Genomic DNA, 25,822 nt, shown 5'->3' with positions numbered 1-25,822 from the left:
GGCGTGGCCATGGCGACCAGCTGGCGAGGCCAGGTTGAGACCTGCAGATTTCCTCTTTTCAAAGTGATTCCCATGAATAGTCTGACCTTTGACTGCCTGCATGAGCGCAGTGCCACTATGAGGATTTCAACTCCAGGCAAAATGAAACACTTCAAAAGTGGTTTCATTTAAAAAAAACAACTAAAAGCCTCTGAGATTCTTGAAGCAATTTATTTAACCATTTAACAAGTTTTTTTCTTTTGGGTCTAGTCGTCGGGGGCAATAAATTGTCCGAGTTGAACACATTCAGTTGTTCCAGTTAATCCCGGGGCCAAACGAAACAGACCAACGGCCTCATTTTATGTGTCGAGAAGCAGAAATACGTCTCTGTCAATGTCAGCGGCCAGGTGCTTTTCTTCTGGAGACTTTTGTGTGTGTGTGTGTGTGTGTGTGTGTGTGTGTGTGTGTGTGTGTGTGTGTGTGTGTGTGTGTCTGCGTGTGTGTGTGCTTACAAAGGCGGACAGTCCGGGGAGGACATGGAGTGTCTGAAGGAGGATACGGGTTTGAAAACGGGAGATTTCCAGGCCAGTGTTTGGGTGTAGGAGATGTTTGGGGTCAGAGAAGCTCCTTGGAATCGACTGCAGGAGGACAGAGACAAATCATTTCAGTCCGGTGATGAAACTAACAAAAACATCCACCATGATCCATCGCCCACACATCTGTCTACGTTCTGGTGTTTAGTTTTTTTTTTTTTTAAATAAAGCTAATATTTATGTGAAAATACCCAGAAACACCTAGAAACACACAAACATCTCCCAGTGACTATTTATCTTAATGAATATTTCGTGCAGTGAATGTTCCACAGAGTGGACAAATGAAATGGATCTCAGTCCTTCGTTTGTGGCAGAAAAGTCTTTACTTTGTAAAAGTGAGTTTCACTTCTGTTTTCAAGCATAAACAAAATGTAGAAGGGTCTGAATTCCAAAAAGTCTGTTATTTATCTTGTCAATAAATAACTGGCTAACGAACTAGATGACTGACTAAATAACTATTGAGCTGACTAACTAATCTACTAGTTTACTGACTGGTTAATCTAACTGACGAACTATACGACTAATTTATAAACTAATTAGACTTAGACTTTCTTTATTGTCATTGCACAGTACATCACATAGTGAGGAAACTGGCAACGGAATTCCGTTGCTTAGCAACCGGTAAAAAAGGCATTCAAAAAAACGTATTTAAATATATTTTAAAAAAGTAGTGCAATTTTAAAAATAAGGTGCATATGAACATTAAATAAAAGAATTAATCACCCATTAATAGAATCACTAACTAAATAACTGACTAACTGACTGATTAACTAATTGACTATTTGAATGACTGCTCAAATATTTGATGGACTGGCTAACTAATTAACTAACTAACTAACTAACTGGAGCAGAAGCCCTGGAGCAGACCCTGCCACCAGTAGTGAGTCTGTGTCCACCATTGCTTCTCTGTGACGTTAAAGAAGGTAAATACAGGCGTTGGAAACCACATGAGAAAGTTCTAATAAGACAGAGTTACTATTTCTCCTCATTCCTCCTCTGGATTCTGGATGCTTCCTTCACTCCGTCAACAAAGCGATTCTTCAGGGAATAATACCAGACCTTGTACAATAACATGCGGAATATGAAAAACTAACAAATCCAAAGTTGGCTCCAAATGTTCTTTGTAGATGACAAGAAGAAAACACACAGATGGGTGATCAGAGTGTGTCTGTGCTCAATTCTCCATTGAAAGAGTTAGAATGTAATCCGTCACCTGACTGTGGCCGAGCTTGCGGCGTGTTTGGATGACAGGCTGTTCTGGAGAGGCGACCTGCTGGGGCCTAAACAACACCAAATACACACACGTTAATGGTTAACACACGCTGCTTTTTCTCTTGTCGGCTCATTATGAGCTTAGGGGTGTTGTTTTACACCACAAGTGTCATTCAAGGAAAACCCTGCGGGGAGACGAGATAAACGCTAGTGGAAGTCGCATCTCACACTTCGTACTCCAGCGGTTGCTAACAAACACGCTAAAACACTGACACACACACACACACACACACACACACACACACACACACACACACACACACACACACACACACACACTCCTTACTTGTTAGGTTTACGAAAGCCCCGTTTCCACCGCACATAAACTGCAGGAATGGACAATGGACTGGTATGGTCCTTTAAGCTTCGGGTTTCCACGGTCAGAATTTGGGATTTTCCGGAAGCAACCGCTCTAAAGGTGGTCGCTTTTCCGCCGCCCTTCCTTTGGGGGACTCAGGACCATAGAACGGTCAGTGATGTACTGCACGCCCTAAACATTTCAATATGCCGGCTGTATGAATCCTCTGTTGTTAACATATTCAGCTTTGCACTGGTTGTTTGTTTGTTTTTTTGCTGCGTAACTTTCATGTTGTTCCTGAAAGAGCAGGCGGGGCCGGGGACGGGGGCCTCCAGGTCCGCCCGACACGTCACGTCGCCGGCCGGAGCTCCGGTGGGACGTGACGCAACGCGACGGTCGTACTCGGACTGCGTCCACACGGTGCGCGGTGACACGTGAGCCGCCCCGAGCCACGGGGTCTGTCTTCACATCGCCCTCTCGCTTTCTGCCCCAACGCGGAAGTGGAGTTGTTGTTCAGTGACGTCGTGGATAGGTTCGCGGGGTTATAGTTCGACAGGCGGGGCTATGACGTCAGCAATGTCAGCTAATGTGCGTCTTGTCTGTCCACATGTCAAAACCGAAGCGTCACTTTAAAATTTCTCTCGGCGTGTGGATGATCGGACAAAACCGATAGTTACATGAAAATTGCCATTAGTCAAGAATGTGTGTATGTGTGTGTGTGGTTGCCTGTCTGTGTTTGTACAGGCGACCTGCCCAGGGTGTAGCCCGCCCTTGACTCGTATCATAACGCCAAAACTGAAAGTAGTTGATTATGTATTACACAAAAATAACTTTCTCAACCAGAGGTTGTCAAACTCAGACCCTGCAGGGCCGCAGCCCTGCATGTTTTCCATGTCTCCCTTCTTTAACACACCTGAATGTCTTGATGGTTCATCACCACATTCAACACAAAGACAGATAACGAGCCACTCGTTATCTGGCTTGCAATCAGCCATGTTGAAGCAGGGAGACATGGAAAACATGCAGGGCTGCGGCCCTCCACGAGTTTCTGAATTTGAGACCCTTGTTGTAAAAAGTAATAACCCTCCCCATACATGGCACCACGAGAGGATGTATTTCCTCCTCTTCCCATAGATGGGCATGTGTGGGCGGAGTCAGTCCAGCTCACACAGACACAGCAGATTCTGAATGCAGCTCCTAGGATCTAATATTCAAATGGAGGAAAATCCAGCTTCTCCTTGATTTTCATTTCAAGTTTGGACCAACGAGACCACGTGAAAGTGTTGAAAAGCCGTTGATTATAACCCCTCTAACAATTCGACAGCTTTAAAATCAGAATCACTAAAAAAATTTCACAAGAGGTCTCGTTGTTTCACATCTGAAAAGATGGACGCGAAGGAGAAAACCAACCCAGTCGTCCATCCTGTGGAGAAGCGATGAAGGACAGCCTGGGGCCAGGGACGGGCTGCAAGGCAAGCAGAGGACGTCAGCGTCTTCCATTCGTGAATAAGAGTGACTGAGGCGGGACTGATGGCACTCACCTTCCTGAACAGGCTCCCGTCATCCACCTCCATGTTTTCTGGGCTGCCGCACAGGGAGACAGTTCATGAGGCTTCACAGCATCAGTTAGTGTACATGTCAAAGAGCTCCATCAAAACATCCCCAAAGAAACGAGTTGTACCTCTTAACACGTAGTACCTTCACATATATATATATAAAGTGAACGTGCATGTTTCTGAGTGAAACTCACACGATGGAAACTGAAGAGTGTCGTGAGAGGGAATCGTAGGGGATCTGTCGAACTGGAGGGAAGCATGAAGGAAAAACACAAACTCTACCAGACGCTGGGGTTTTGTTTTTTTGTGAGACTGGATCCATTGTCACTTTTTGAAATAGTGAGTTTGAGGCGCCATCAAAAAGAAAGTGGGTGACAAAACGTCTTTCTGGTTCAAAAACACTCGGAATAGAAATGTGTCAGTGGAACCAGTTTTCCTCAGTGTGTGTGTGTGTGTGTGTGTGTGTGTGTGTGTGTGTGTGTGTGTGTGTGTGAATTGTTTACCCGCTTTATGTCCGTGTGGCGTTTGGGAGATGTGGCTCATCTGGGGCACAGATGAAGCCTGCTTCACCCTGAGTGAGCAGAGCAATAAATAAAAAAATAAAAAATAAAAAAAAGTGCATCAAGGCTTGTTGTTTCCCCCTTAAGAAAATATGCTTTTGATTTACCAACCATATAAGCTTACAGTCGCACTTATTTTATAGAGTGACTTTTGCTTCAGAAGCAGTTGTGGGGTCATTTTGTTCTTGGAAACTGAAAAGGCTGTATTTTCACGTGCCAGGCCTGACACCTAGTGAGTGGAGCGGAATCGCAGCCAGCTGATTGGGAATGGACGTCCAATGCTGCCAGAAGCTTCCAAAACAACAGCAAACGTGCCAGAAATTCAACATTCAAAGAGGATTTAGTGACTCTTTCTCTCATATAAAACACATTTGTGCTGCTTGTGTTTTGATTTTTAGACAGAATGTAACTCGTACAAATCACACAGTGTTTCTCCGTGTCGTGCTCACAGTCACAACATAAAATTCCCAAATTCAGGCATGAAAAAAAAAAAAAAATCTGATCAATTGTGACTCAATAAGGGACCATAAGACTTGCATCTGGGTCCCGCTGAGCAGAGTTTGTTAAAAAAAAGAAGATAAGATTACATTATAGGACAGTTGTATTGGTTATCATGTGAAATGCCAACAATATATTTTAATATATTAAAAATCAGACACATTTTGTTCCTATAAAATAAAAAATATATACATTGTTTTGCTTACAATGTTCCTATTGATCTTTCTTACACTACACAATCTCTTACTTATAAAATTATATATAAATTAAAAAAACTCTTTCAAAATGTTCCTATTGTTGGACTTTTTAATAAAAGGTTAATTTCAGAGAGAAAGAAGTTTCTTTTGAACATTTAAACTCACATATATGCTGAATATTTACACCTGAATGTCTCTTTTGCATTACTTAAAGAATAATTGAACTATTTAGCACATTGTGTCCTTGTTTTAATACGTAGTTTATAGTTAAATTCCTTCTGTTTGTACCAACTGGCCCAAAGAAAATTCAGATTTTCTACATTTTTAATCATAAAGTTGGAGGACGCTCCAAACCATATCTGCAGAATCAGAAACCCAGAACCAATTACACAAAAGTTTGGACAGCACAACATATTCCTGCACATAATAATAAGAGATTTAAAATAGAAAAAGTCAATTGAAAGGGTAATTGTAGGAAAACTTGAGCGCGGCCTTTCATTTTCATAAACCCGCGCCGTACCTCTGCTGCTGAAGCGAGTTTTCCAGCTTCACGATGTACGTGCTCTGCTCATTCAGCTTCCTTTCAGAGGGAAACCAGGGCGTTAGGACACTGAACCCCACACGGCAGACACTTTGATTCATTAATTTTGAGAAACCTACTTCGTCATCTGTTGCATTTCTTGCCTCATCTTGACTAAGACTTCTTCCAGCTTCTTGCTCTGTCATGGTTAAGAACACCAGCGATGCTCAGATACATTCAGATCTGTTTCAGTCCCACGCTGACACCGAGCGACTGGGTTCAGATTTTTAATAATCAATTAATTAATTAATAAAAAACCCTATTGGGGCAACCAATAATGTGATCATGGCCAATAATGTGACATAATAACTGAAATAAATTAATAGTTTTGGCCATTGTGAAAGAAATATAGCCAATAAATGTGATAAAATTGTACAAGATTTTTATAAAACCATAATTAAGAGCATCATAAGTGTCGTCAATGAATGAATCTGACGACTATCCTGTCAACTGAACCTATTTTTGATTAACAAACCTGCAAAAAAAGCACATTTTCCATAGAAATGGAGTCTGATTTAACTATTATTACGATATAATAATAATAATAATAATAATAATAATAATAATAATACATCAAAATTATATAGTGCTCAAAGATGTTTGAATTATTGACTTAAGTTATTACATTTTGAAGCTAGAATTTTAAACTGTTTCTCCTTCATGTCATACCATAATAGATTATTGGTTAAAAAAAAACAAAAAACAAAAAAAAACCATTTGAACCCATTATGTTTTTTTTCTTTTTATAACAAGTTAAAATGGCCTAAATGATTACAATATATATATATATTTTTTTTTTTTAATCAAGTATTTAACATGTTACTGAATATCTCACTTTCATATGTTACTGACTTATTTATGTTGCTGTCATGATTTTAACTGTGATTTGTTTTATATTTATGTTGATTATTAATTGTGCTCTTGGGGATCAATCTATCTGTCTGCTCATCATCCATCCATCCATCCATCCATCCATCCATCCATCTATCTAGTACACAGTAAACAAGTGTTGAGCAGCTCGATTTTTGAAGCAATATAACTATTATAAATATTTCTGCTTCAATGTGAGTGTTTCCCTTTGCCAAGCTAATATTTTATGGGCTTTATTACATTTAAAATGGCTAAAATTGTTACATGATCAGTTGTTGTGCTTCTTTTAAAGATATTGAAATTAGAGTAAACTTTCTTGCCTTAACATTTAGAGTCAGAGGACAAACTGTGTCTCACCTTTTGCTGATAGTAAGCCAGGATCCTCTTCTGGTGTCTCATCTGGAACTTTAAAACCTGAGCAAAATGTACTTTGCATATGAGCAAATGCTTAAAAAAAGAAAATAAAAAAACGTGTCTTATTTAATGTTGACGATATTTTACCTTGCTGATTTCCGTGAAGTGTTTGGTTGCTGTACCATTGATGTCAGAAAACAGGACCTTCACTTCAGCGCTGCTCTGAAAAATAAACATGACACAGGACTGAGAAAGCAACAGGATTTTATTATTCTGACCAAGTGTTTTGACAGCTTGTTACAGAAATGCAGAAAGACTTTGAAGCAATCGAAGGTTAATAACCTGATGTGTGCTTACTTTTTCCGAGAGAGCTGACACCTGGCATTTGGAGCTGCATATTAAACACTTTCCAGGCTTACCTGAGAGACAGATCACGGTTAAAACAACAGAATTACAAAATTACAAAGTAATTACAAGCATCAAAAATGTAAATTTTCCAGTTTTGCATTGGATTAAAAAAAATCCTGATTAATGGATAGAGGAGACAAAAGTTTAAATACCAGAAGTATTTATTTAAGAATAAATACTTCTGATTTTAATTACCAGGCTGTCAGAGCAAATAAAAAAACACTTTAAATCCAGTTACAAGATATATTTACATCTCTTGATTAAATTGTTGAAAACATATTTTCCTTCCAGGTGGATTTAACACATGAATCATTAAATTAAACGAGTGCATGTTTTACATTTGTATGGTGCTTCTGTGCAAGTAAATATAATATACAGTCGGAATCTGTGCTCTTTAAGATGTGTTCCATCTTTGACAGCAATCCAGTGAGAAATGAATAGTGGAATAGTGAAACGGGTGAGTTTGGTCAGTATGTCGTGGATAACGATGCTTTACAGTGATTTTAACACGATGAGGTGTGTTTTTAAAAAAAGCAATACTAGTCAAGAGTCAATAATCAGCACTATGTAATAATAATAATCACTCTAAATCCAATAGATGTCCCTGTGTGACTATTATTATACAGTCAGAAAATTGTGCTCAGTAAGAAGTGATCGATCTTTGACAGAAATTATAGTATTTAAAAAGGTTTTTCAAGGCAGGAAAAGTGGAATCTGTGTGGTTTTCAACACATTTTGTGAGGCGCAATAGACACACAAGGCGTTTTACAGTGACTTTAACGCTGATGAGCGGTATCTCCATAAAAGGTGAACAATCAGCTTTGTAATATCACTTTAAATCCACCAGATGTCCCTGTGTGACTATTATTTTACCCGCATCCTCTGTTTAATCCGCTTCTAATCCACCCGCAGGTCACAGACCGGGTTAAATATGAGTATTAATGTGTGTCTAATACCTTTCTGGTAGCAGATGCTGCAGATGACATGGCCACAGGTTGTGACGGCCAGTTTGCGCTCGGCACTGGGGCAGAGGAAGCAGGAGTTGCAGCAGACCCAGAAAGACATTTGAAAACCCTGAAATTTAAATCAGATTGGGGTTAGATAATTAGCGGGCTAATGCTAACCCGCTGGTGCTGATTCTCCTCAGCAAACGCAGATAACGAAGCGGTACAACCAACACCCGCTGTTACACACAGACATCGCCCACGGTTTCTTGAATTCATTTTTTTGTTGTTGTTTTTTAAGAGAGACTGTTACGATTAAATACGTGTAATTACCTAATAACACGCCATTGTTGAAGCTACATGCTAATTTTGCGGATTTTTGTGGCGTTGAACCAAGAAAGGGGGGTTCAGAGAGGCCGATCATTGGTCCGTATCAACGACCTTAAACTGGAAGCTGTAAATTAGACACCTCTGCAGAAACGTCAAGTCGAAAACCCCCCTTTTACCTTTTGTTGAGCTGTAGTGGCTTGTGTTATCAACGACACAATTTGAACCCCCTCAAACTGCAACGACAAGAGGCCACCTGCTTACTGCCTGGTGCTGCTGCTGTGAAACACATGGAATACAGCCATACAATACATAATCTATTAATTCCATAATCCATTAACCCATACATAATCTATCATACATCATCATCTATTAATCCATACTTATTCTGTCATATTGAATCCATTAATCTATACACAATCTATTTTAACATACTCTTACATCCATACATAATCTATATCACAATCTATTAATGTATACATCATTTATTAATTTCATCATAAGCTATTAATACACATTCTAGTGGTTTTATCATCTTGCATCCATTTATACATAATCTATTTCACTATAATCTATTAATTCATAAAGTTTTAATCTTTCATAATCTGTTTTATTATAACGTCAATACAGATATAAATATATTGCTCTATATGTAGTCTGTTTATGCACATTATATGAGTCAATATATAATCTATGTGCAAGCATGCAATAATAATTTTTTAATATTATATTTTCGTTTGGAAATATGTGGTTAAACTATGAGGGGGAACTAATAATAATAATAATAATAATAATAATAATTAAATAGTTCTTGTTGTTATATTATATGTGAGGGCCTAATCCATACACAATTTCTCCATTAGATTACATCAAGGTAACATCCAGCCATATATATCATATTTCATATTAGTATTTGTCATTAGTATTTGTTAACAGCAAGTAGATTTCACTACTGGGCCGAATGGATCTTTTTTGCAGTTAAGTGGTAGAAATCAGATTTCCTGAAGTATGTGGAAGCAGTCAATAATAATTCCATTGCATAAAGGACACTACTGACATCTTTCATTTATTTCCAACACCTTACATCTTTTTATTACCAGACATTGAGATCAAATCAAATTTGAACATGTAAACAGTTCAAAGGATTCCTGTTGCGGTAAAACTGAAATTTCAAAGACAAAAGAGCAGGCAGGTCATACAGAAACAGTGAGGCGGGGAGGCTTAGACCAGCTTCTTTTCGATGAAGAAGTCTTTCAGTCGTTTCATCTGCCAGAAACCGACGGAGAGCAAGATGGAGGTCTGAACCACGGCCCACCACAGCACCTTGCTGTTGGTCTCCTCGCTGATCTCACGAAACGCCTCCTCCTTCTCCTAGATTAGAAATCACAGAGCACAACAGGGGGGAAAAGGAGACAAGAAATACAAACTGTTGGAGACGTCAGTCAGTTTTTCATTATGTGTGGTGTCATTGTGAACGGTGGTCATCGTCCAGGTTGTAATCCAGGACAGGACGGGTCCCTGTGGAGTCTTCATGTTCTCCCTGTGTCTGTGTGGTTCCTCATTAGTTACCGTACACTTCAGTCACAGAGCAATCTTCTTGCAGGCGGGTGCAATTCAATGTGCTTCCTGGGTGGATAGATGCAACAGTAACAGGACAAAACAGCAGGCAAAGGAACCAAAAAGACAAGCGCAGGGTGGAAAAGGGCATTATAAAAGATAAAAAAGCCTTTCAGATGACCACTACACATAATAACATTTTAAAATGAAAACAACAAGGTAAAGCTGACTTCAGAAAAACTATCAAAACATATAATATGATTTTAAAAAAAATTGTGAATATGACAAAGTAAAAATAAAAATAGAGACACAATTATAAAATATGAACATACATTAAAAAATTGTGTTGTGGAAAGAAAACGTATAAATATATTAAATAATTTGAAACGTAATTAAAAAGAAATCATAAATAAAGATAATTCTAAAATGCCAGTAAAGGCTGGGTGTACATGGAGATGTGTGCTTATCTATTTATGTATTCATTTGTTTGTTTGTTTATTTAGTGTGTACATGGAGATGCGTGTGTATTATTGTGTCTGAAGGAGACCAGGGAGGAATCAGGGAGTCCAGAACCGGCCCGCCAGGGTCCAGTCCAGGCCTTGACATGAAATTTATCAGCCATGAGAAATTCACTGCAGTACATTTATTTAACCACAAGAGGGCCCACAAGGGGCAGAATTCTCTTCTTTCCACTTCAGTTTGTAAGATGTGGTGATTCAGTTCAGGTGAACAGGAAGATACTGCAGATGTTTAAATGTGTCTATATTAATGCCAAGTGCTCATAATATGAACAAGCCGACTATGTTTCTGGGTTTAATGCCTTACAAGATGTAAATATTATGATAAAAATCCACTGTGACCCGTAAGTTGTAAATAACATGGTGAACTGAAGCATGATATTGCTGAAATTGCACGTCTTTTACTCACATGTTTAGTTTGTAGAAGGATAGTTCATTAAATATGAACTTATTTAAAAACATATAACTCTGATTTCCAGACTATAAGCTGCTACTTTTTTTTTCTTAACACGCTTTGAACCCTGATGATGCAGCTAGTTCATAGATTTTTACAAGTGAAGGCGCTTCATGCTGCCAAGTACATGGGTGATGCGTTCAGGTGCACCACCAAACAGATATTCAGGTAATGTCGCTCGTCGGGATATTACGGTAACACTTTGTTGCACTAAGACAATGAGATTTAGTAACAAGGCGCAAAGATTACTGTCCGAGGTTTTCTGAGATTTACCCGTTGGTAGTCCTGCTGCCTGAGGATGTGCATCATCTGATCGATCATGTGGTTCAGACTGTTCTCCAGAGTTTCCATGTTGCTTTTCGTTTTGTCAGCGTGGTGGTCGATGGTGTGCTCTCCCATCTGAACATCCAAGTGAAGCTTCTGTTGAAAATAAATTAATAATAATAATAATTTAAAAAAAGAAACATTTTGTTCCTCTTCCATTCTGCAATTTAAAATATTTTTCCGTATGCGGTGTGTTTGAGGGTCTGACCAGCTTTTGTCCAGCGTAGACGGAAAACCTGGTGGAGTTGGTGTGGAAGCAGAGGAAGTGGTGACCCGACGTATGTGCAGTGAAGGTGAATTTTCCAAATTTACCAAAGCGTTTAGTCATCACAACCTGAAAGGAGAGAGACTGTAAAGTTCCTCCAGCAGAAAACCTCTTTAAACGTCATGAAGGTGTGACTTCTGCACAGAGAATAAAAGCAACACACCAAAACAAGACTGTCTCATTTCCACTCATTTCAACCTGCAGTGTCCCCAAATCCATCAAATCCAAAGTCAAAACATTTACAAAGAAACTGGAAACGGTTTATGTTTTGCTGACGGACGTCATCTTGGGAAACCTGCCGCAAGGGTTTCTGGGATATCAAAGATGGTGTTGATATCCCACTGTTTTACAGTGAGAATCCAGATCTGGAGAGATCCGCTGTTCTGCAAAATCTAAATGTTGGTAATACGTGTTTGTCTGAGTGTGATGACGAATTTCCCTCACAAGGGTTTTGAGAACGTACGAGAGATGAACATCAACAACTAAAACTGGATCTGAGATTCATTTTTCTGTGTGGATTCTGGTGCCAGTTGCAGTTGCAGGGCTCTCAAAAACTTGTGTTATACTTCAGTTAAAGTGTTTTCAAAAAAAATTCCACGCTGGGAGCCATTTTCAAATAGTTGCATTTTCAGTGGCTCCAGCCACTGTTGTCGTGTAAATAGATTCCCAAAATACAACGCAAGCTTCCCGTTTTCACCAAGAAACGCAGTGTAAAGGATGACTGGATGGATCCCAACTTCCAACGACGCGTTTGGAGTGTGAGACAAACTTACAACACCAGAAACCAACACCCTGATGTTAGGTTTCCAACTGCTACCACCCCCTCCCACACCGGGTTTGGATGGCGTGTGTTCCCTACCTCGTTGTTTGAGTCTTTAACCGTTGCCGTGACGCCAAAGTGAGGAGAGTGGCTGGCTGAGTTCAGGTCCCATGGCTCCAGCAGGAAGTTACCTCGAGGGCGAGACACACTTCACACGTGAGCGAAAAATACAAACATGGTCCGTCAGGACAGACATGAGGCTCGCAGCATTTATTGGTAACACTTTGTGTTTATTCATCTTAATTCATATTGTTCAAACAAACGACACAGCAGACCGGACCTTCCTGTTTCACGCTGTCTTAGAACAAACGTAAGAAAGGAATGTATGAGAAACACTGGGAGCACAAAGAAAATCTCTTTTCAAAAAGTGGTTGCATCATAGGCCATTTGGAAATGAGTCACAATGTACTTTTCTACTGTTTGACTCAGAAATGATCATTAATTCCAAGTTTTTTTGTCACAGTTGGGAACCAACGTGAAGCCTGGGAGGACCGTTTGCTCTTTACAACTCACCGGTGACCAGCGTGTCTTCAGGAATCTCCTCGATGATGCATTTTTCCTCCTTTTCTCCCAGATCGAAATACATGGCTGCTGCCAGCATCAGGTAGCACTGCAGCAGGAGGATGATCCCTCGCAAACCCATTTCATCAGATCATAAGACACCTGCCGATGTTTGGCTAAAACTCGCTGTAAACGCTTCCAATCCTGGAGAATGGAGGAGGAGGAGGAGATCGAGTGTGTGTGAAACTCCCAGCTGCAGCTTTGTGTGACCACACATTTGTGACTGATTAACCTGCGGAGCAACAATTTACTCCAGCCAGACTCCACCACACAAGACGATGTAGCTTCAATGACATGGAAGTAGGATTAGAATCCACAAGAAATTACTTTAGATATCTTACTGTTCTGTGACGGTTTGTATGTGGGTTTTTTTTTTACTCATGCATGATGTGATTAAACTCTTATGAACCACCTGTTTTCAGTTGATTTTCTGTGATTATAAATTCCCAAATCAGTGACATGGACAATATGTTGTGATATTCTTATGTGGTGGAATATTAAGATAAGATTGAGCACAAGATGCTCTACAGTGGTTTTTATTTTATTTTTTATTAGACCTTCATTCTTACTCCATATATAATATATGTTTAATAAAGAAAGATATTCATGGGTGGAACTATCTAATATAATTTTGGATAAGGGGTAGAATTTGCTAAGTTTTGCTTCTTCCTACCCTTTTTCAGGTATGACAAAAAAATATGGACTATATGGATATTGGTTTAAGTATATGAATGTCTGTACACAAGTGAAGGACATATGCCTGAAACGAATTAATTAAAAAAAATGATTGAGTTTGTTCTGATTGATAACTTGCCTATTGCCTTGTATTTTACATATGAGTTAATAATGTATTCATATTGTTTTTCTACTAATCAAAATATCTGTGCAGTGCCCCATCGGCTTCTGCATTATATGTGTGTGTGTGTGTGTGTGTGTGTGTGTGTGTGTGTGTGTGTGTGTGTGTGTGTGTGTGTGTGTTTTACCTATCATATCACAAATGAGAACATTCTATTATTATTTATTCCATTATTTATTATTTTTCCTCTCTGCAGCTGGAGGCTGTAGCAAGAACAACTCAGTGAACGAGTTAATGAACGTGATAACTCCTGAGTCACCGTTCAGTAAAGTGAGTTGCGGGTTTTGAACGATTCGTTCAAGAGCCTGATTTCACCTGATGCTGGATGGTCTGCACTATCTGGGGAGACACACTCTCTGCTCAGCCTCAGCTCTCCCAGTCAGCACCAAGCCTCATCTCCTGCCAGCCGACCGGTAACACGCCTCCTCGCTTCCTGACACCACCTCAGCCCTCAGCCCTGCTCCATAGATCCCCCTCCACCCCACTCAGCTCAGGGGGTCACCCATGTCAGTTTGGATGTGATCCACTGAGAGTCGATCCACTCCATTCAAACACTTCAGCTGGTTAAGTTGAATAAACACCCTTGAACCTTTATGCCTGTTTCCTGGTTTGCTTTCAGCACCTGAGCCTCAGAACTCCACCCGTAACACTAAAGACATATTTACACTTTATTGACCTTTACAGAACACATACATACACTTTTTTTTGGTACATTTTGAGTATTTATTTTATTATTTTACCAAACATTCTTCTCTGTTGTAAACTACAAAGAACTGTGTTCAGATTCCATACACTGTACACTACAGGTAAAAACCCTGTCAATAAATAGACCCTCTGTTCCTGCTGGACGGCCATGATGCTCTTCTTTTTTTTTCTTGTCAGAGGTGAAGTGTCACATATTTACAAATCCTCTACGGTGTGTCTTCAATCTGCCAGAACTGAATCGTGTCGAGTGGCAGTTTTCTGCAAAACTCCACTTCTGGAGCTCTGTGAAGAGTTTGTTCATCTGGGGGCAGATCAGTCTTTTCCACTGAAGGAGGGGGCGGCAGCAGTGGAGTTCATCTCTCCAGAGACACGTGTGAGTACCTGGCAGACCTTTTGCTGTTGCCGCTCCGCCTCCTTCCCTTCAGCCCCTTCCTGGCTTTCCTCTCCTTCTTCTCCCTCCTCTCCTTCTTCTCCCTCCTCTCCTTCTTCTCCCTCCTGTCCGGGCCTAGTCATAAGCAGTTGTCGGGGAAGCACTTCCTCTCCTCCTCCAGCAGGGGGCAGGCCGCTCCATTGTTGGCAGGATGCATCAGGACGTACCGGGTCCTGTGCCGCACGCCTGAGTCTCCACACTTGCCCTTGCACAAGCCCCAGGGGGACCACACCGACACCTCGCAGTCCAGGGGGGTATCTGCACAGAAGGGGGGGGGGGGGGGGGGGGGCATTAGTGTCGGGTGGTGTCATCTTAGATTGTACTTTATTCATCACACAACAGGGACACTTACTAGTCTCAGCACCAAAAAGGTGAGAGAAAGAAGCTGAATATACAATAAACCCTACACAGAAAAAGATAAACACAGCAATTCAATTGAATTCGTCCCATCGTTTCCCACTTTTTCTTTTCTGATTGTACAATAAACTTAATATAGGAATATGCCCAAAACTTTTTTTTTAAGGATTTCAAATCACATTTTTCAGACTAACTAGCATTTTCAATTTGGGGAAAGATCATAATCATACGTGGATCCAGGATCAATGTGATTGGCTGGCAGGTTGTATCAGGGGTGTCAAACACATTTCAGGAGCCAATTTCATCTTGAGTGAAGCAGGCCAGTAAAATAGAGCCACAATGACCCTTACATTTCAACTTTTAAGTAATTCTTTCTTGCGGCAAAAAGTAAACATGATGAAAATGTTGATATTTTCACAAAACCAAACCATTATTACGGAAAGTGACTACAATCTTAACATGAAGCAAATTTTAATGAAACTTCCTGAAACAAAATATAGATTCAAAATCAACAAGTGTATATGGAGACGGAGCAGCTGGAAACTGAATTGTGCACCATTTGCACCACCTTCTGTAAATAGCAAAATAAAAAAAAGTTGCTTTTAATTGTATCTTTGGGCTTGTCTCTCCTAGTTTTAAAGAAGAACATTGGGACATTGGAAGAAAACCTTGTGACAGCCTACATTGTGTGCACATCGTTCTACCTGAACTAAAGTAATGTAAACATACTTTAGGGGAAATTCCTTTTTCCACACTGACACATCCTATTTTTGCTTTGGGCAGCCACAGCCGGGGAGCTTGTGGGGGTCAAGGATCGTGATGGAGGGAATCGAACCTGCAAACTGTCTCACCACTGAACTCATAGATAAATACGTTGCAGGAGGAACTGTAGATCTGACTTCACCTCCAGAATCAGGCACCTTGAGCTGCGGCATGGAGAAAACTAGTATTTTTAATTTCCTGATCCCTGATGGAACAGTTGTGTTACATCACGCCGTTGGCCCCAACTCCCTCCGCTTTACTCTCGTCCAACACTGAACTCGCCCCAAACCCCCCCAGCCGGCCTCGCACAGCTGATCGCTATCTCAGTCGTCTGCTGGAGAGGAGAAAAGCAGAGCGAGGGGAGGCGGAGGACTAATCCAACGTGGAGCTGAAGCTCAGGCTGATGGGCGACAACGTAGATCGTCATTTGTTTCTTAACGGGAAAATAAAGGACGGTGTGATTGGATATGGGAGGGAAACCAAACTGAGTTGCTTGTAATTTGACATCAGTGTCATTTCGCTGAAGCGGGCGAGTTGCGACTTGGCTTCTCCTCAGGAGAGCCAGCAGAGCCGACAGCTGGATGGCGTGTCGGGACCGTGGCAGGAAACCCTAGCAGATTCTTGGCTGCCCCCCTGTTGTTTGTTGACGCGTCGCCATGGGAACGGGCCTGCGAGTCTGCGGCGCTGACTCAAGGCTTCAGCGTCACCCTCAGCATCGAGGCGGGCGGCTGCGACGTCGGCGTGTTTTGCTCGATTGACCCGGTAGCTGCCGTTTTACATTCCAAAACTACCTGAACTCTCTAAACCTTATGTGGTGAGTTATTATTCCTCTCTCTGAGGCACATTGGAGAAAATCAGTCCCACAAACGGATCATTTGACCAATAAAAGAGTCTGAAGCCCTCATGACAAAAACACATTTCTATCCTTTTCCCAACAAATAAAATGTTTATTCTTTAAAAGAAGAATAACACATTTCATTATGTTAAATTGCTGTTTGGCATTATATGAAGTGTTGCATTTTTGTAGGTACTATTTTCACTGGCAAGATGTTTTACTAGTTTCTTTAGTCTTATTGTAGCCATTTTAGCTCTTTTGCCTCGTTGAATTATGTTAATTTAACTAACTACACCTGCATGGATTCTTTTTAAACAACAGATAAATACAAGAAATATGTTTCAAGAAACATGTCAGCAAGGTGAAAATGGTTTCCTGTCATTTAAAAATAATCCAAACATATATCGCTGTTTTGCCGTTTCTCCCAGACTATAAGTCACTTTTGTTTTATTGTCACGCTCTCTATCGATATCAAAAATGCATGTACACACCGAGTGTAACCACTAGATGTCCCTGTAAATTAACACAATGCTGCTCCAGTCCTCCAGAGAAACCTCCGTTAGTACCGTATTTGATTGAGAGCAAGGAAAAACTATCCTAAAAAGAAAAAGGTCTACAACAGGATATAATGTAAAAACTATAAGATAATCAATTAATGTGATTTATCTGTGTTTTCTCCTGTTAGTGAGCCTTTTTTATTTTCCTCAAACGCCTCCTCTACAGCCTTGTTCACTTTTTTTTCTGTTCCAGTTTCTACATTTTACTTTTTCCAGGACATCTTTGTATTCTTCCATGCCCCCCCCCCCCCCCCCCCTTTAAATTATTCCCATTAATCTATGCAGCAGGGAGCCTCTCGCAGTCTGAGAGCTCACATTAAGTCAATCCACCTCACAGACTCTTGTTAAAACTTTTTCGCCCGTGCCCCATTTGGGGTCACGGCCCAAACATAATTCCTACATAGTATTCTTTAAGTGCTCGTTCCCTTTTTCCATATGTCATATTTCAAGAATTCCACTGGAAGCCAGATGTGGCCCTGGCACTATCTGACGCTCTGCGTCTCCGCTGGCGTCTCTGGTTCTGGACTAATTGAGTTTGTGTGTGGCTTTTAATGTTTCCCAAATGCTTTCACATGAGTCAGTAAAAAAAAACAAAAAAACACAAGTGCTTCTCTTCACTTCAACACTCCACAGTTGAATTTGGCTCAGGAGGAAGGATACTTGTCTTTGTGAGCGTGTTGTCACTTGACCGGTGTCAAGAGGCAGTTTGGGGCAGGAATCAGCAAGTACTGAAAGTATGTAGGGTGGTCATTGAGGTTTGAGATTTTTTTAGAGATTTCTAACCCCTCCACGACCTGCAACTTTATAAACGCGATATAGAAGATGTGACGTACACGTACAGCCTTAGCATCATGCACTTACTTATGAGCGCCTCTTCGATCTCATTTCCAGTGGGCAGCTGGTTGGACTGCGTGGGCTCCAGGGGCAGGCTGATGATCTGATTGGTCTTCTTTATTTTGGTCAGCGTGACCTTGGCGATGGGCGGCAGGTGCTTCAGGCGGGGGTAGAAGAAGGAGTTGGCAGGGTGGCTGGGGAAGGAGGAGGTGATCTGTGGAGGGGAAATGGAAATGAGATTATTTCTTCTTGTTGCGCAAAATGACAGTCTGTTTTGTATGGACACTTGTTGGTTTCGGTGCAAAGAGTATGTTGAGATGACTCAGGACTGTGTTTCACATTATGGCTTTTAAAAGAGGGTCATATTATGCAACATAAAATTTCTAATGCTTTTCCAACAGTAATAATCCTCCCCAAACCTGGAACGACGCCCCAGAAGTGAAGACAGTGTGTCCTCTCTCTCCCTGCCTTGTTTCAGGTTTTAAAAAGCGTGTTGCTCCAACCAGCCAATCAGAAATCAAATCCTCTCTATAGTAATGTCATCGGGGGTTTCAGCCCATCCCCATCAAGGTAGGCTCCTCCCTTTGACCCTCCCACAATTAGGCAGCTCTGCTCTGATGGGCATGTGTGGGCGGAGCCAGTCCAGCTCACACAAACACAGCAGATTCTGAATGCAGCTCCTAGGATCTAATATTCAGATGGAGCTGGATTTGGGGCAATTAACTTTGAAGACAATGTTCTTGGACCAACAGTGTGAAGGCTGGATAATATGACCCCTTTAAGACACGTCAGCACAACACACCTGTGTGATCTTGTCCTGCGGGATGGTCTCGAAGTTGGGGGAGGAGAAGGTGAACCCGCTGTCGGTGCCGGCGTCGTAGGGGAAGAGCTCCAGCGACACGCTCTCCTTCCAGCGGTCGCCGTCACACAGGTCCACGCCGTCCACGCCCACGAACCAGTCCGGGCTGGGAACGAGACGCACCACGAACGACAACTGCAGGTGGAGGAAGTGAAGCGAGGGGAAAGGGGAATGGGATTGAGACTCATCAGCTCGTTTCTCCACACCTGCTCTGTTGTGTCTGACACTTTATTACCTGTCGAGACACTGATCAGCAGGAAGCTCTGCTGAGGTTTGTATCATTTGAAGACGTGTGAATTAAGTTTGCTCCATCAACAGTGTGTGGAAATAAAAAAAAAAACACACAAAAAACCCCAACACACAGTCTGGAGCAGGTTTTATAGGAGTCTTGACAAATTTGCTCCATCAGCGCTGCTAAAACAGCCTGCATTCATTTTACAATGTGACTTCTTCTGCAACTAGTTGAAAATGGCATCATTTAATGACATGATTTGAAAAATGATTAGTGTCAGTATATCCACAATTTTGTTGTTAGTATTTTGCCTGTTAATACCAGTGCTTATAACAAGATTTCATTCAGTTGTGTCGTTAATAGCAAAATAATCAGAATGTTCATAACCTGAGTGAGTGCATTACTCATTTTGTGAAACTGAAGAGTTTGGTAGTTAAATGGCCTTGTTACACACCTTTAAACACCATAGTTTCTGGACTGGAGGTCAAACTTTTTCGTTACCTGTCTGCTCATACTTGAGTTGTATTAAGAAGTGAGATAATGTACATAACATCTGGGAATAGTAGATTTCACTGTCATAACAGAATGCTGCTAAGAGTACCACAAAAAAAAAAAAGATATTTCTGTATTTTACAGCAAAATGTCTCCAAAATGAAAAAAAATTATGTTGTTAAATATTCAGCATGAATAGGAAATAGTGCATATCACTATTTATTTCATTGTTTTATTATCAGTAAATACATCTCGACTCATTTTTCTTTGTTTTTGTCATCCTTCTAAAACTATATCCTGATGCCGTGACCCCACTGAAGCTTTCTGGCGTCTCCCATATACATCCCACACTATATACGTGCACACTGCTCCCTTATATTCCATATAGTCAAAGCTGGAGCCCTGCCAGGCTGATTGCTTCATCCTTAGTGATTGTGTTGTGTTTATCACTGCTTACCAAAATGTAAATTTCAACTTTCAAGTTCATGTCTTCGACTGTCACAAGCAATAAAAATATGCCCAAACTCCCCTTTTTTTTTTTGTGAAACAAGAGACCTTGTTGTCAATATTTAGTGAGAAATTCTTGAAATCTTTGGCCCAGATTGTAGCCAGAGTCACACCTCCTTGTTATGTATACTGACCTGTCAAAGATTGACCTCTCATGCCTCGCCCTCCCATCTCATTACTGACCTGACCTAGACTTGAAATGGTGGTGGGGGGGGGGGGGGACTTACATATGAGTGTCTGGCGAAGACCTCAAACTCGGTGTGCATCTGCCCCGTGCCTCCCATCACGGCGGGAGCGGAGAGGATCCCATAAACACTCTGGATGCGTTCGCCGGCCGTCTCCACTTCCTTCATGAGCGTCCAGGCCTCGCCCTTTTCTGCAAACTCCCTCACGCCGTTGCTGGCAAACTCATTACGCTGCCACATGTGGAAGTCGGAGCTGTGCGTAACTCCTGCAAAGCGGAGAGGGGAAGGGCTCACATGTACTTGTTGCAGCAAGCGAAGGTTTTGACACTCGGACTCGTCCTCTGCAAAAGAGGTCATTTGACTCCAACGCGCCGGCTCTGAGACGGGAACACTCACCGATGAGGTTGGACCACTGCGCAGGGGGACGGTAGACGGGATACTGCTTGGGAAAGGCGGCCTGGGTCCACTTGCCGGAGAACGTCAGGCGGTACTGGGCCGTCTCAGAGGCCATGCACATGGGGACGTCGGTGGGGACCGGCATGGAGTGGGCAGCCTGGCCCACGGCCAGCACAGTGATGACGAGGCGATAGAGAGCCTCAGAGATGCAGGAGGAGGAGGAGGAGGAGGAGGAGGAGGAGGTCTTCATAATGAGGGCAGATCGGGGCAGGATGGAGAACCTGAAACAGGTATATGACAGCAAATAAATAATATTGCTATCAGACTAAGTGACACAGCTGTATCATTTCCACACCTCAAACTTCACCAAGCTTTCCATTAAACTGACATTTTACAATTTCTTCATTCTTTCTGGGCACCCTCTAGCCACTCTTGCATTGTGATATTTGTCTCATTCGTGCCATTTCTCCATGCAGTCATCCTCTTTTTTTCAGATTTTGGACAAACTGGGGCATTCAAATTGTCTGCAAACTGAACATTAACAACTCTGTGAGTCAGAGGGACATTTTGCACTAAAACTTTCCACACTGGTGTTTTCCACGAGGTGGACTCATAAAGTACGTTTGGCCGACCGGCATTAATTAAGACGGATGCTGCGTTGGCGCAGATCGCTAATGGTGTCGTCCTCCAGGGGTTGAAGCAGCTGTTTGGCTCCGAGGATGCAGCTACTCTTCAATCTCTCTCTACCTCCTCAGATGATTTGTGTCATTAAGAGCAGTTGTCGGACTCAAATGATCGTCTGGTGTCTGACCTGATGCAGCATCGGGAAATAAGCAGCCTGCTCAAAAAGGAACACAGTTCCAGTATATTGCCTCACCTGAAATCCACTTAATCTACATGACTGAGCTTAGAAACAGGAAGCCATTAATACGAGATGCAGCTTAATTTTAAAAAAACTTTTTTTTTTTTGCACAATTCTCCAGATCTCCTCTTTAAAGCAGCACGTAGTTCTGCATGTAAGCTGTGCAGCATCGTGGATTGCCTCCATGGATTCCTGCAGACTGGTGAACGCGGTCCTCTCAGGACCTGTGTGCAGGAGGAGAGACGTGGACTCTACTCACCGCTGGGAGCTTGCGAAGGATTCCAGATGAATGGAGCTGCAGCAGAGGAGTGGAGAGGAGGTGAGGATAAGGGGGGAGGAGAGCAGCGGCTGTGGCTGTCAGGATGAGAGACTGCGAGACTCCAAGCCGTCTTTCTTCTATTTATGTCTTTCAGTAGCCCCCCCCCTCCTCTTTCACTCTACCCCCCACCTTTCTTCTTCTTCCCTGTGGCGCTCCACTCCCCTATTCATCTTGCATCACTCGATCTCCCAGCCTCTGTGTGTTTGTAGATGACTTTCCTGCCCTTTGACTGGCTCTCCTCCTCCTCCCCCCCCCCCTCCTCTCTGTCCTGATTCATCGTTAATGTATCGAGCAGCTCAGGATGCACAGCCAGGGTTCCCCCGCAGGCCTGTAGGTGCAGTATCCTCTCATGGTGTGACGGTGAAGCTCTCTGTGTCTGCCGATATGATCCTGGAGGCCGATGCTGCACTCCTATCTTGGTCAGGGTCAACTCCAGGGAGGCCACGCCACTTATGTCACCGGCAATTTGCATAATTCAAGTTGAGGCAGCATCCAGCACACTGAGGACGAATTACAAGCAGAAGCAATGTCAGGGTTCAGCAGAAAGTGGTCATCTCAGCACCGTGGCATGTCGACGACACCCACCTCTGACCCAATGACGGATCCCCGCCGCTTTGCAGGTTCAATCACGCCATTCAAAGGTCAGAAATATGATAAAGAGAGGTTCTTAGTCTTCACCTGAGCTGTTTGAGCACCTCTGTACTCTGATAAATGTCTGAATGCTTTTGCTGTTCGCAGAATCTTTCTTTCCACACTTTCATAAGAAAATAATTCCACTGTCGTGAACACCCCAAAATATCATAACCAGATGAAGCACAGGGTTTTTTTTGGGTTTTTTTGCTGTCATTTCCCTAAACTCTAGATTCAGTTGCTCCTCTACATTGTGAGCTCAATATTTTCAATTTCCAATTCCCACCTAAAAACCTTTTTTTCTGTTGGGATTTAAAAATAAGATCAGTTTTATTGGCTTTAATGTGTTTCAGTCATTTATTTTTACTGCTGTTTTTTTCATATTTTTAATGTCTTTCATGAATGAGATGGGAAAATACCGCAATGATCCTATTGTAAAGTGTGCTCTGCAAATAAACCTGAAGTGGAATTAAAGTATTCGAGTTGTGAAATCTCATCACACCACCAGATAATTGGGTTGTGGTCCGATCTCTCACAAACAAAACCAGAAAATCACACACAATATGAACAAAGAAAGTATTTGTTCACTGCTCCTTTCAGGATTCAAATTGAAGTATTTCACAGTCACTGTTGAAACTGAATGAAAAGGATAGGAAATTTATGTTAACACGTGCGTGTGCGTGCGTGTGCGTGGGGGGCGTTGCGTTTGTTTTCTCAGAGAAACGTGACCAGATGGAGGTGATTAGTTGTGGGCTGATTCAGCAAAATTGTATGTTAGCATGTGAGTTCGAGGCTGCCCCCTCTGCTGTCTAATGAGACACACACACACACACACACACACACACACACACACACACACACACACACACACACACACACACACACACACACACACACACACACACACACACACACACACACACACACACACACACTTACCCTGAGTCAACCCCTGTTCATTTCCATGATTCTGTTTGGACCAAAGTTGCGTCTGTTTTCAGTCATTTGCAGGAGGAATTGCTTTCCGAACTCAGGGAGACTCATCAGTGCTGCACTGATTCGAGGGCAGTTGTTCAATGTGGCTGAACTTTTCCGTCCAAGTTGTGAGCCCACACTCTGCCGAGTTGATTGAAAATGTTTTGTTACTTGTCCAGAACCGTTTCCAACAGAGAGGCTGGTGAAAAACAAACAGTCTTCAGGCTGTGATTGCGTTCCTGCCCCTCCTGTGGGTGCGGTGCCCTGGCCTGTTTTTACCTTATATTTCCAGCACGTGAGCAGAAAACTGACAGGCTGCCTATGATTTAAACACCTGTGAGGTTTGAAGAAGCCTTTGAATACCTAGAAAGGGACGAGACGTAAAGAATATAGGTCAGAACGCATGGAAAAGAACTGCGGCCAAGGATAGCAGTGTGTCACGTGTGTGTGCTGCTGCAGGAGGATGAGGGTGGACACACTACGGCGCAGCAGCCACATTTATACTGCAGACCTCTAACCTTGTGTACTTTTTGCACTGGATCATTTCTACGGTGTGTTTAGACTCTATGAGAAGAAACTGAGAGAAGTAAAATTTCTATTTTCTTGAAATAAGGATCATAAACTGTGTTTCATTTAAACATTGAGTTCCGATTGATTCCTGTCATTTAAGAATTGTGCGGATGAATAAAATCTGTCTGTCTCACTCAGTAAGTGTTGGTTGATTTCATTAATAGTGGGGTTTTTCCACTGTTTCAGCATTCTCAAAGCACGTTACATCCACATTCACATACAAAATTCATGTTTCATAAGCAAATTGGTTCAGAAAGATGGTTCATTGAACCTGCGGCTTCGCAACACAAATACAAAATATGCAGACAGAGCCACAGCTGGGGATTCTTCTGCTGGTTACGTGTTTCTTTTTGGGATGAATTGAAATCTGGTCAATCTTTATGTATAGTCTGCAACTCTATTTTCTCTCCATTAGAATAAATTCAGTTCATTGAATGCTTTTTGTTTTCGCTCCCATTTTTCACGAGCTGAACTCAAAGATGTAAAACACTTTCTATATACACAAAAGACCTATTTCTCTCAAATATTGTTCACAAATCTGTCTAAATGTGAGTTAGTGAGCACTTCTCCTTGACCGAGATAATCCCTCCACCTCTCAGGTGCAGCTTATCAACATGCTGATGAGAGTCTGATTATTACACAGGTGTGTCTTCAGGTGACCACAATAAAAGACCACTCTGAAATGTGCAGTTTGATGACACAGCACAAAGACACAGATGTCACAAGTTATGAGGGAGCGTTCAGTTGACCTGCTGACTGCAGGAATGTCCACCAGAGCTGCTGTCCCTGAATTAAATATTCATAATTTCTCTACCAAAAGGGTCTCCAAAGGCGTTTCAGACAATTCTGCAGGACATCCAACCAGCCTCACCACCACAGACCAGGTGTTAACATTTACACACACGGGGGCTACGGCCATGCAAAGAGCCCTCAATCCATTGGCAGGATCAAATTTATAATTCAAATTTATACCACAAGGTTGTACATTGCATCACTCGAGCATCTAGTCCCAACAGGAGAAGAAACTGTATTTCAAAGTGAAACGCTGCTATAAACAGGAGCTGAAACTTGAAACAGGAGCTAACATTCAAGGTAACATAAAAAGAATGAGCGGAGGTGTTTGGTGATGAGTCACTGTAGTGTTCGGTCCATCTGTATCATTGTACACATTTCCAATGTCATCATGGCTGACATTTATTGTGCTACAATGAGTCATGGCACCAACTGGTGGTATTAAATGGTACTGCCAAAAGACGTCCGTAAGATAAACCATTTTTATTTCTGCAGAAAGGACAGTTTGGTGCAAAGCACAGAGGATGTTGCTCTCACGAACTTTATATTGAACACAGATTTCCGTGCAGGAAGATGTTACCACCGGGGTATGAGATGACGAATATCTGTTTGAGGATTTGATCGGGCTCGAAGTGGCCACAGATTTTTGTGGAAACTGGGTTAAACACACGGAGAGCTGCAGGCAGACGCATCCACGGGTGTCCCCATGTGTTCCTGAAAAAGATCAGGCCG

The 25,822-nt window shown here is 42.0% G+C and overlaps 3 protein-coding genes across 3 annotated transcripts; all 3 read right to left on the bottom strand.

The window, feature by feature from the left end:
* Positions 1-487: 487 nt before the first annotated feature.
* rnf212 (ring finger protein 212) lies at positions 488-8,230 on the bottom strand (the record flags this gene model as incomplete). Its single annotated transcript, XM_080501786.1, has 10 exons — positions 488-617; positions 1,786-1,852; positions 3,553-3,607; positions 3,684-3,726; positions 5,474-5,533; positions 5,614-5,672; positions 6,761-6,817; positions 6,905-6,979; positions 7,115-7,176; positions 8,122-8,230. 10 exons carry the CDS (start codon positions 8,228-8,230, stop codon positions 488-490), a joined length of 717 nt encoding a protein of 238 aa, XP_080357912.1.
* Positions 8,231-9,612: 1,382 nt separating this feature from the next.
* On the bottom strand, positions 9,613-13,017 carry LOC308134887 (transmembrane emp24 domain-containing protein 11; the record flags this gene model as incomplete). The annotated part of the gene is made up of 5 exons (XM_080502730.1): positions 9,613-9,807; positions 11,239-11,385; positions 11,498-11,623; positions 12,414-12,505; positions 12,888-13,017. The coding sequence occupies 5 exons, from the start codon at positions 13,015-13,017 to the stop codon at positions 9,658-9,660; spliced, it is 645 nt and encodes a 214-aa protein (XP_080358856.1). The 3' UTR covers positions 9,613-9,657.
* A 1,429-nt stretch (positions 13,018-14,446) lies between these two features.
* On the bottom strand, positions 14,447-22,171 carry spon2b (spondin 2b, extracellular matrix protein). Its single transcript, XM_080502716.1, has 6 exons — positions 22,064-22,171; positions 20,943-21,223; positions 20,589-20,812; positions 19,074-19,265; positions 18,299-18,485; positions 14,447-15,184 (listed from the first exon to the last, which is right to left on the bottom strand). The coding sequence occupies exons 2-6, from the start codon at positions 21,190-21,192 to the stop codon at positions 15,006-15,008; spliced, it is 1,032 nt and encodes a 343-aa protein (XP_080358842.1). The 5' UTR covers positions 21,193-21,223; positions 22,064-22,171; the 3' UTR covers positions 14,447-15,005.
* Positions 22,172-25,822: the final 3,651 nt, after the last annotated feature.

Source organism: Blennius ocellaris (assembly GCF_963422515.1).
Source record: "Blennius ocellaris genome assembly, chromosome: 9".
Taxonomy (NCBI): Eukaryota; Metazoa; Chordata; class Actinopteri; order Blenniiformes; family Blenniidae; genus Blennius; species Blennius ocellaris.
This window is presented reverse-complemented; position numbering and strand designations above follow the sequence as displayed.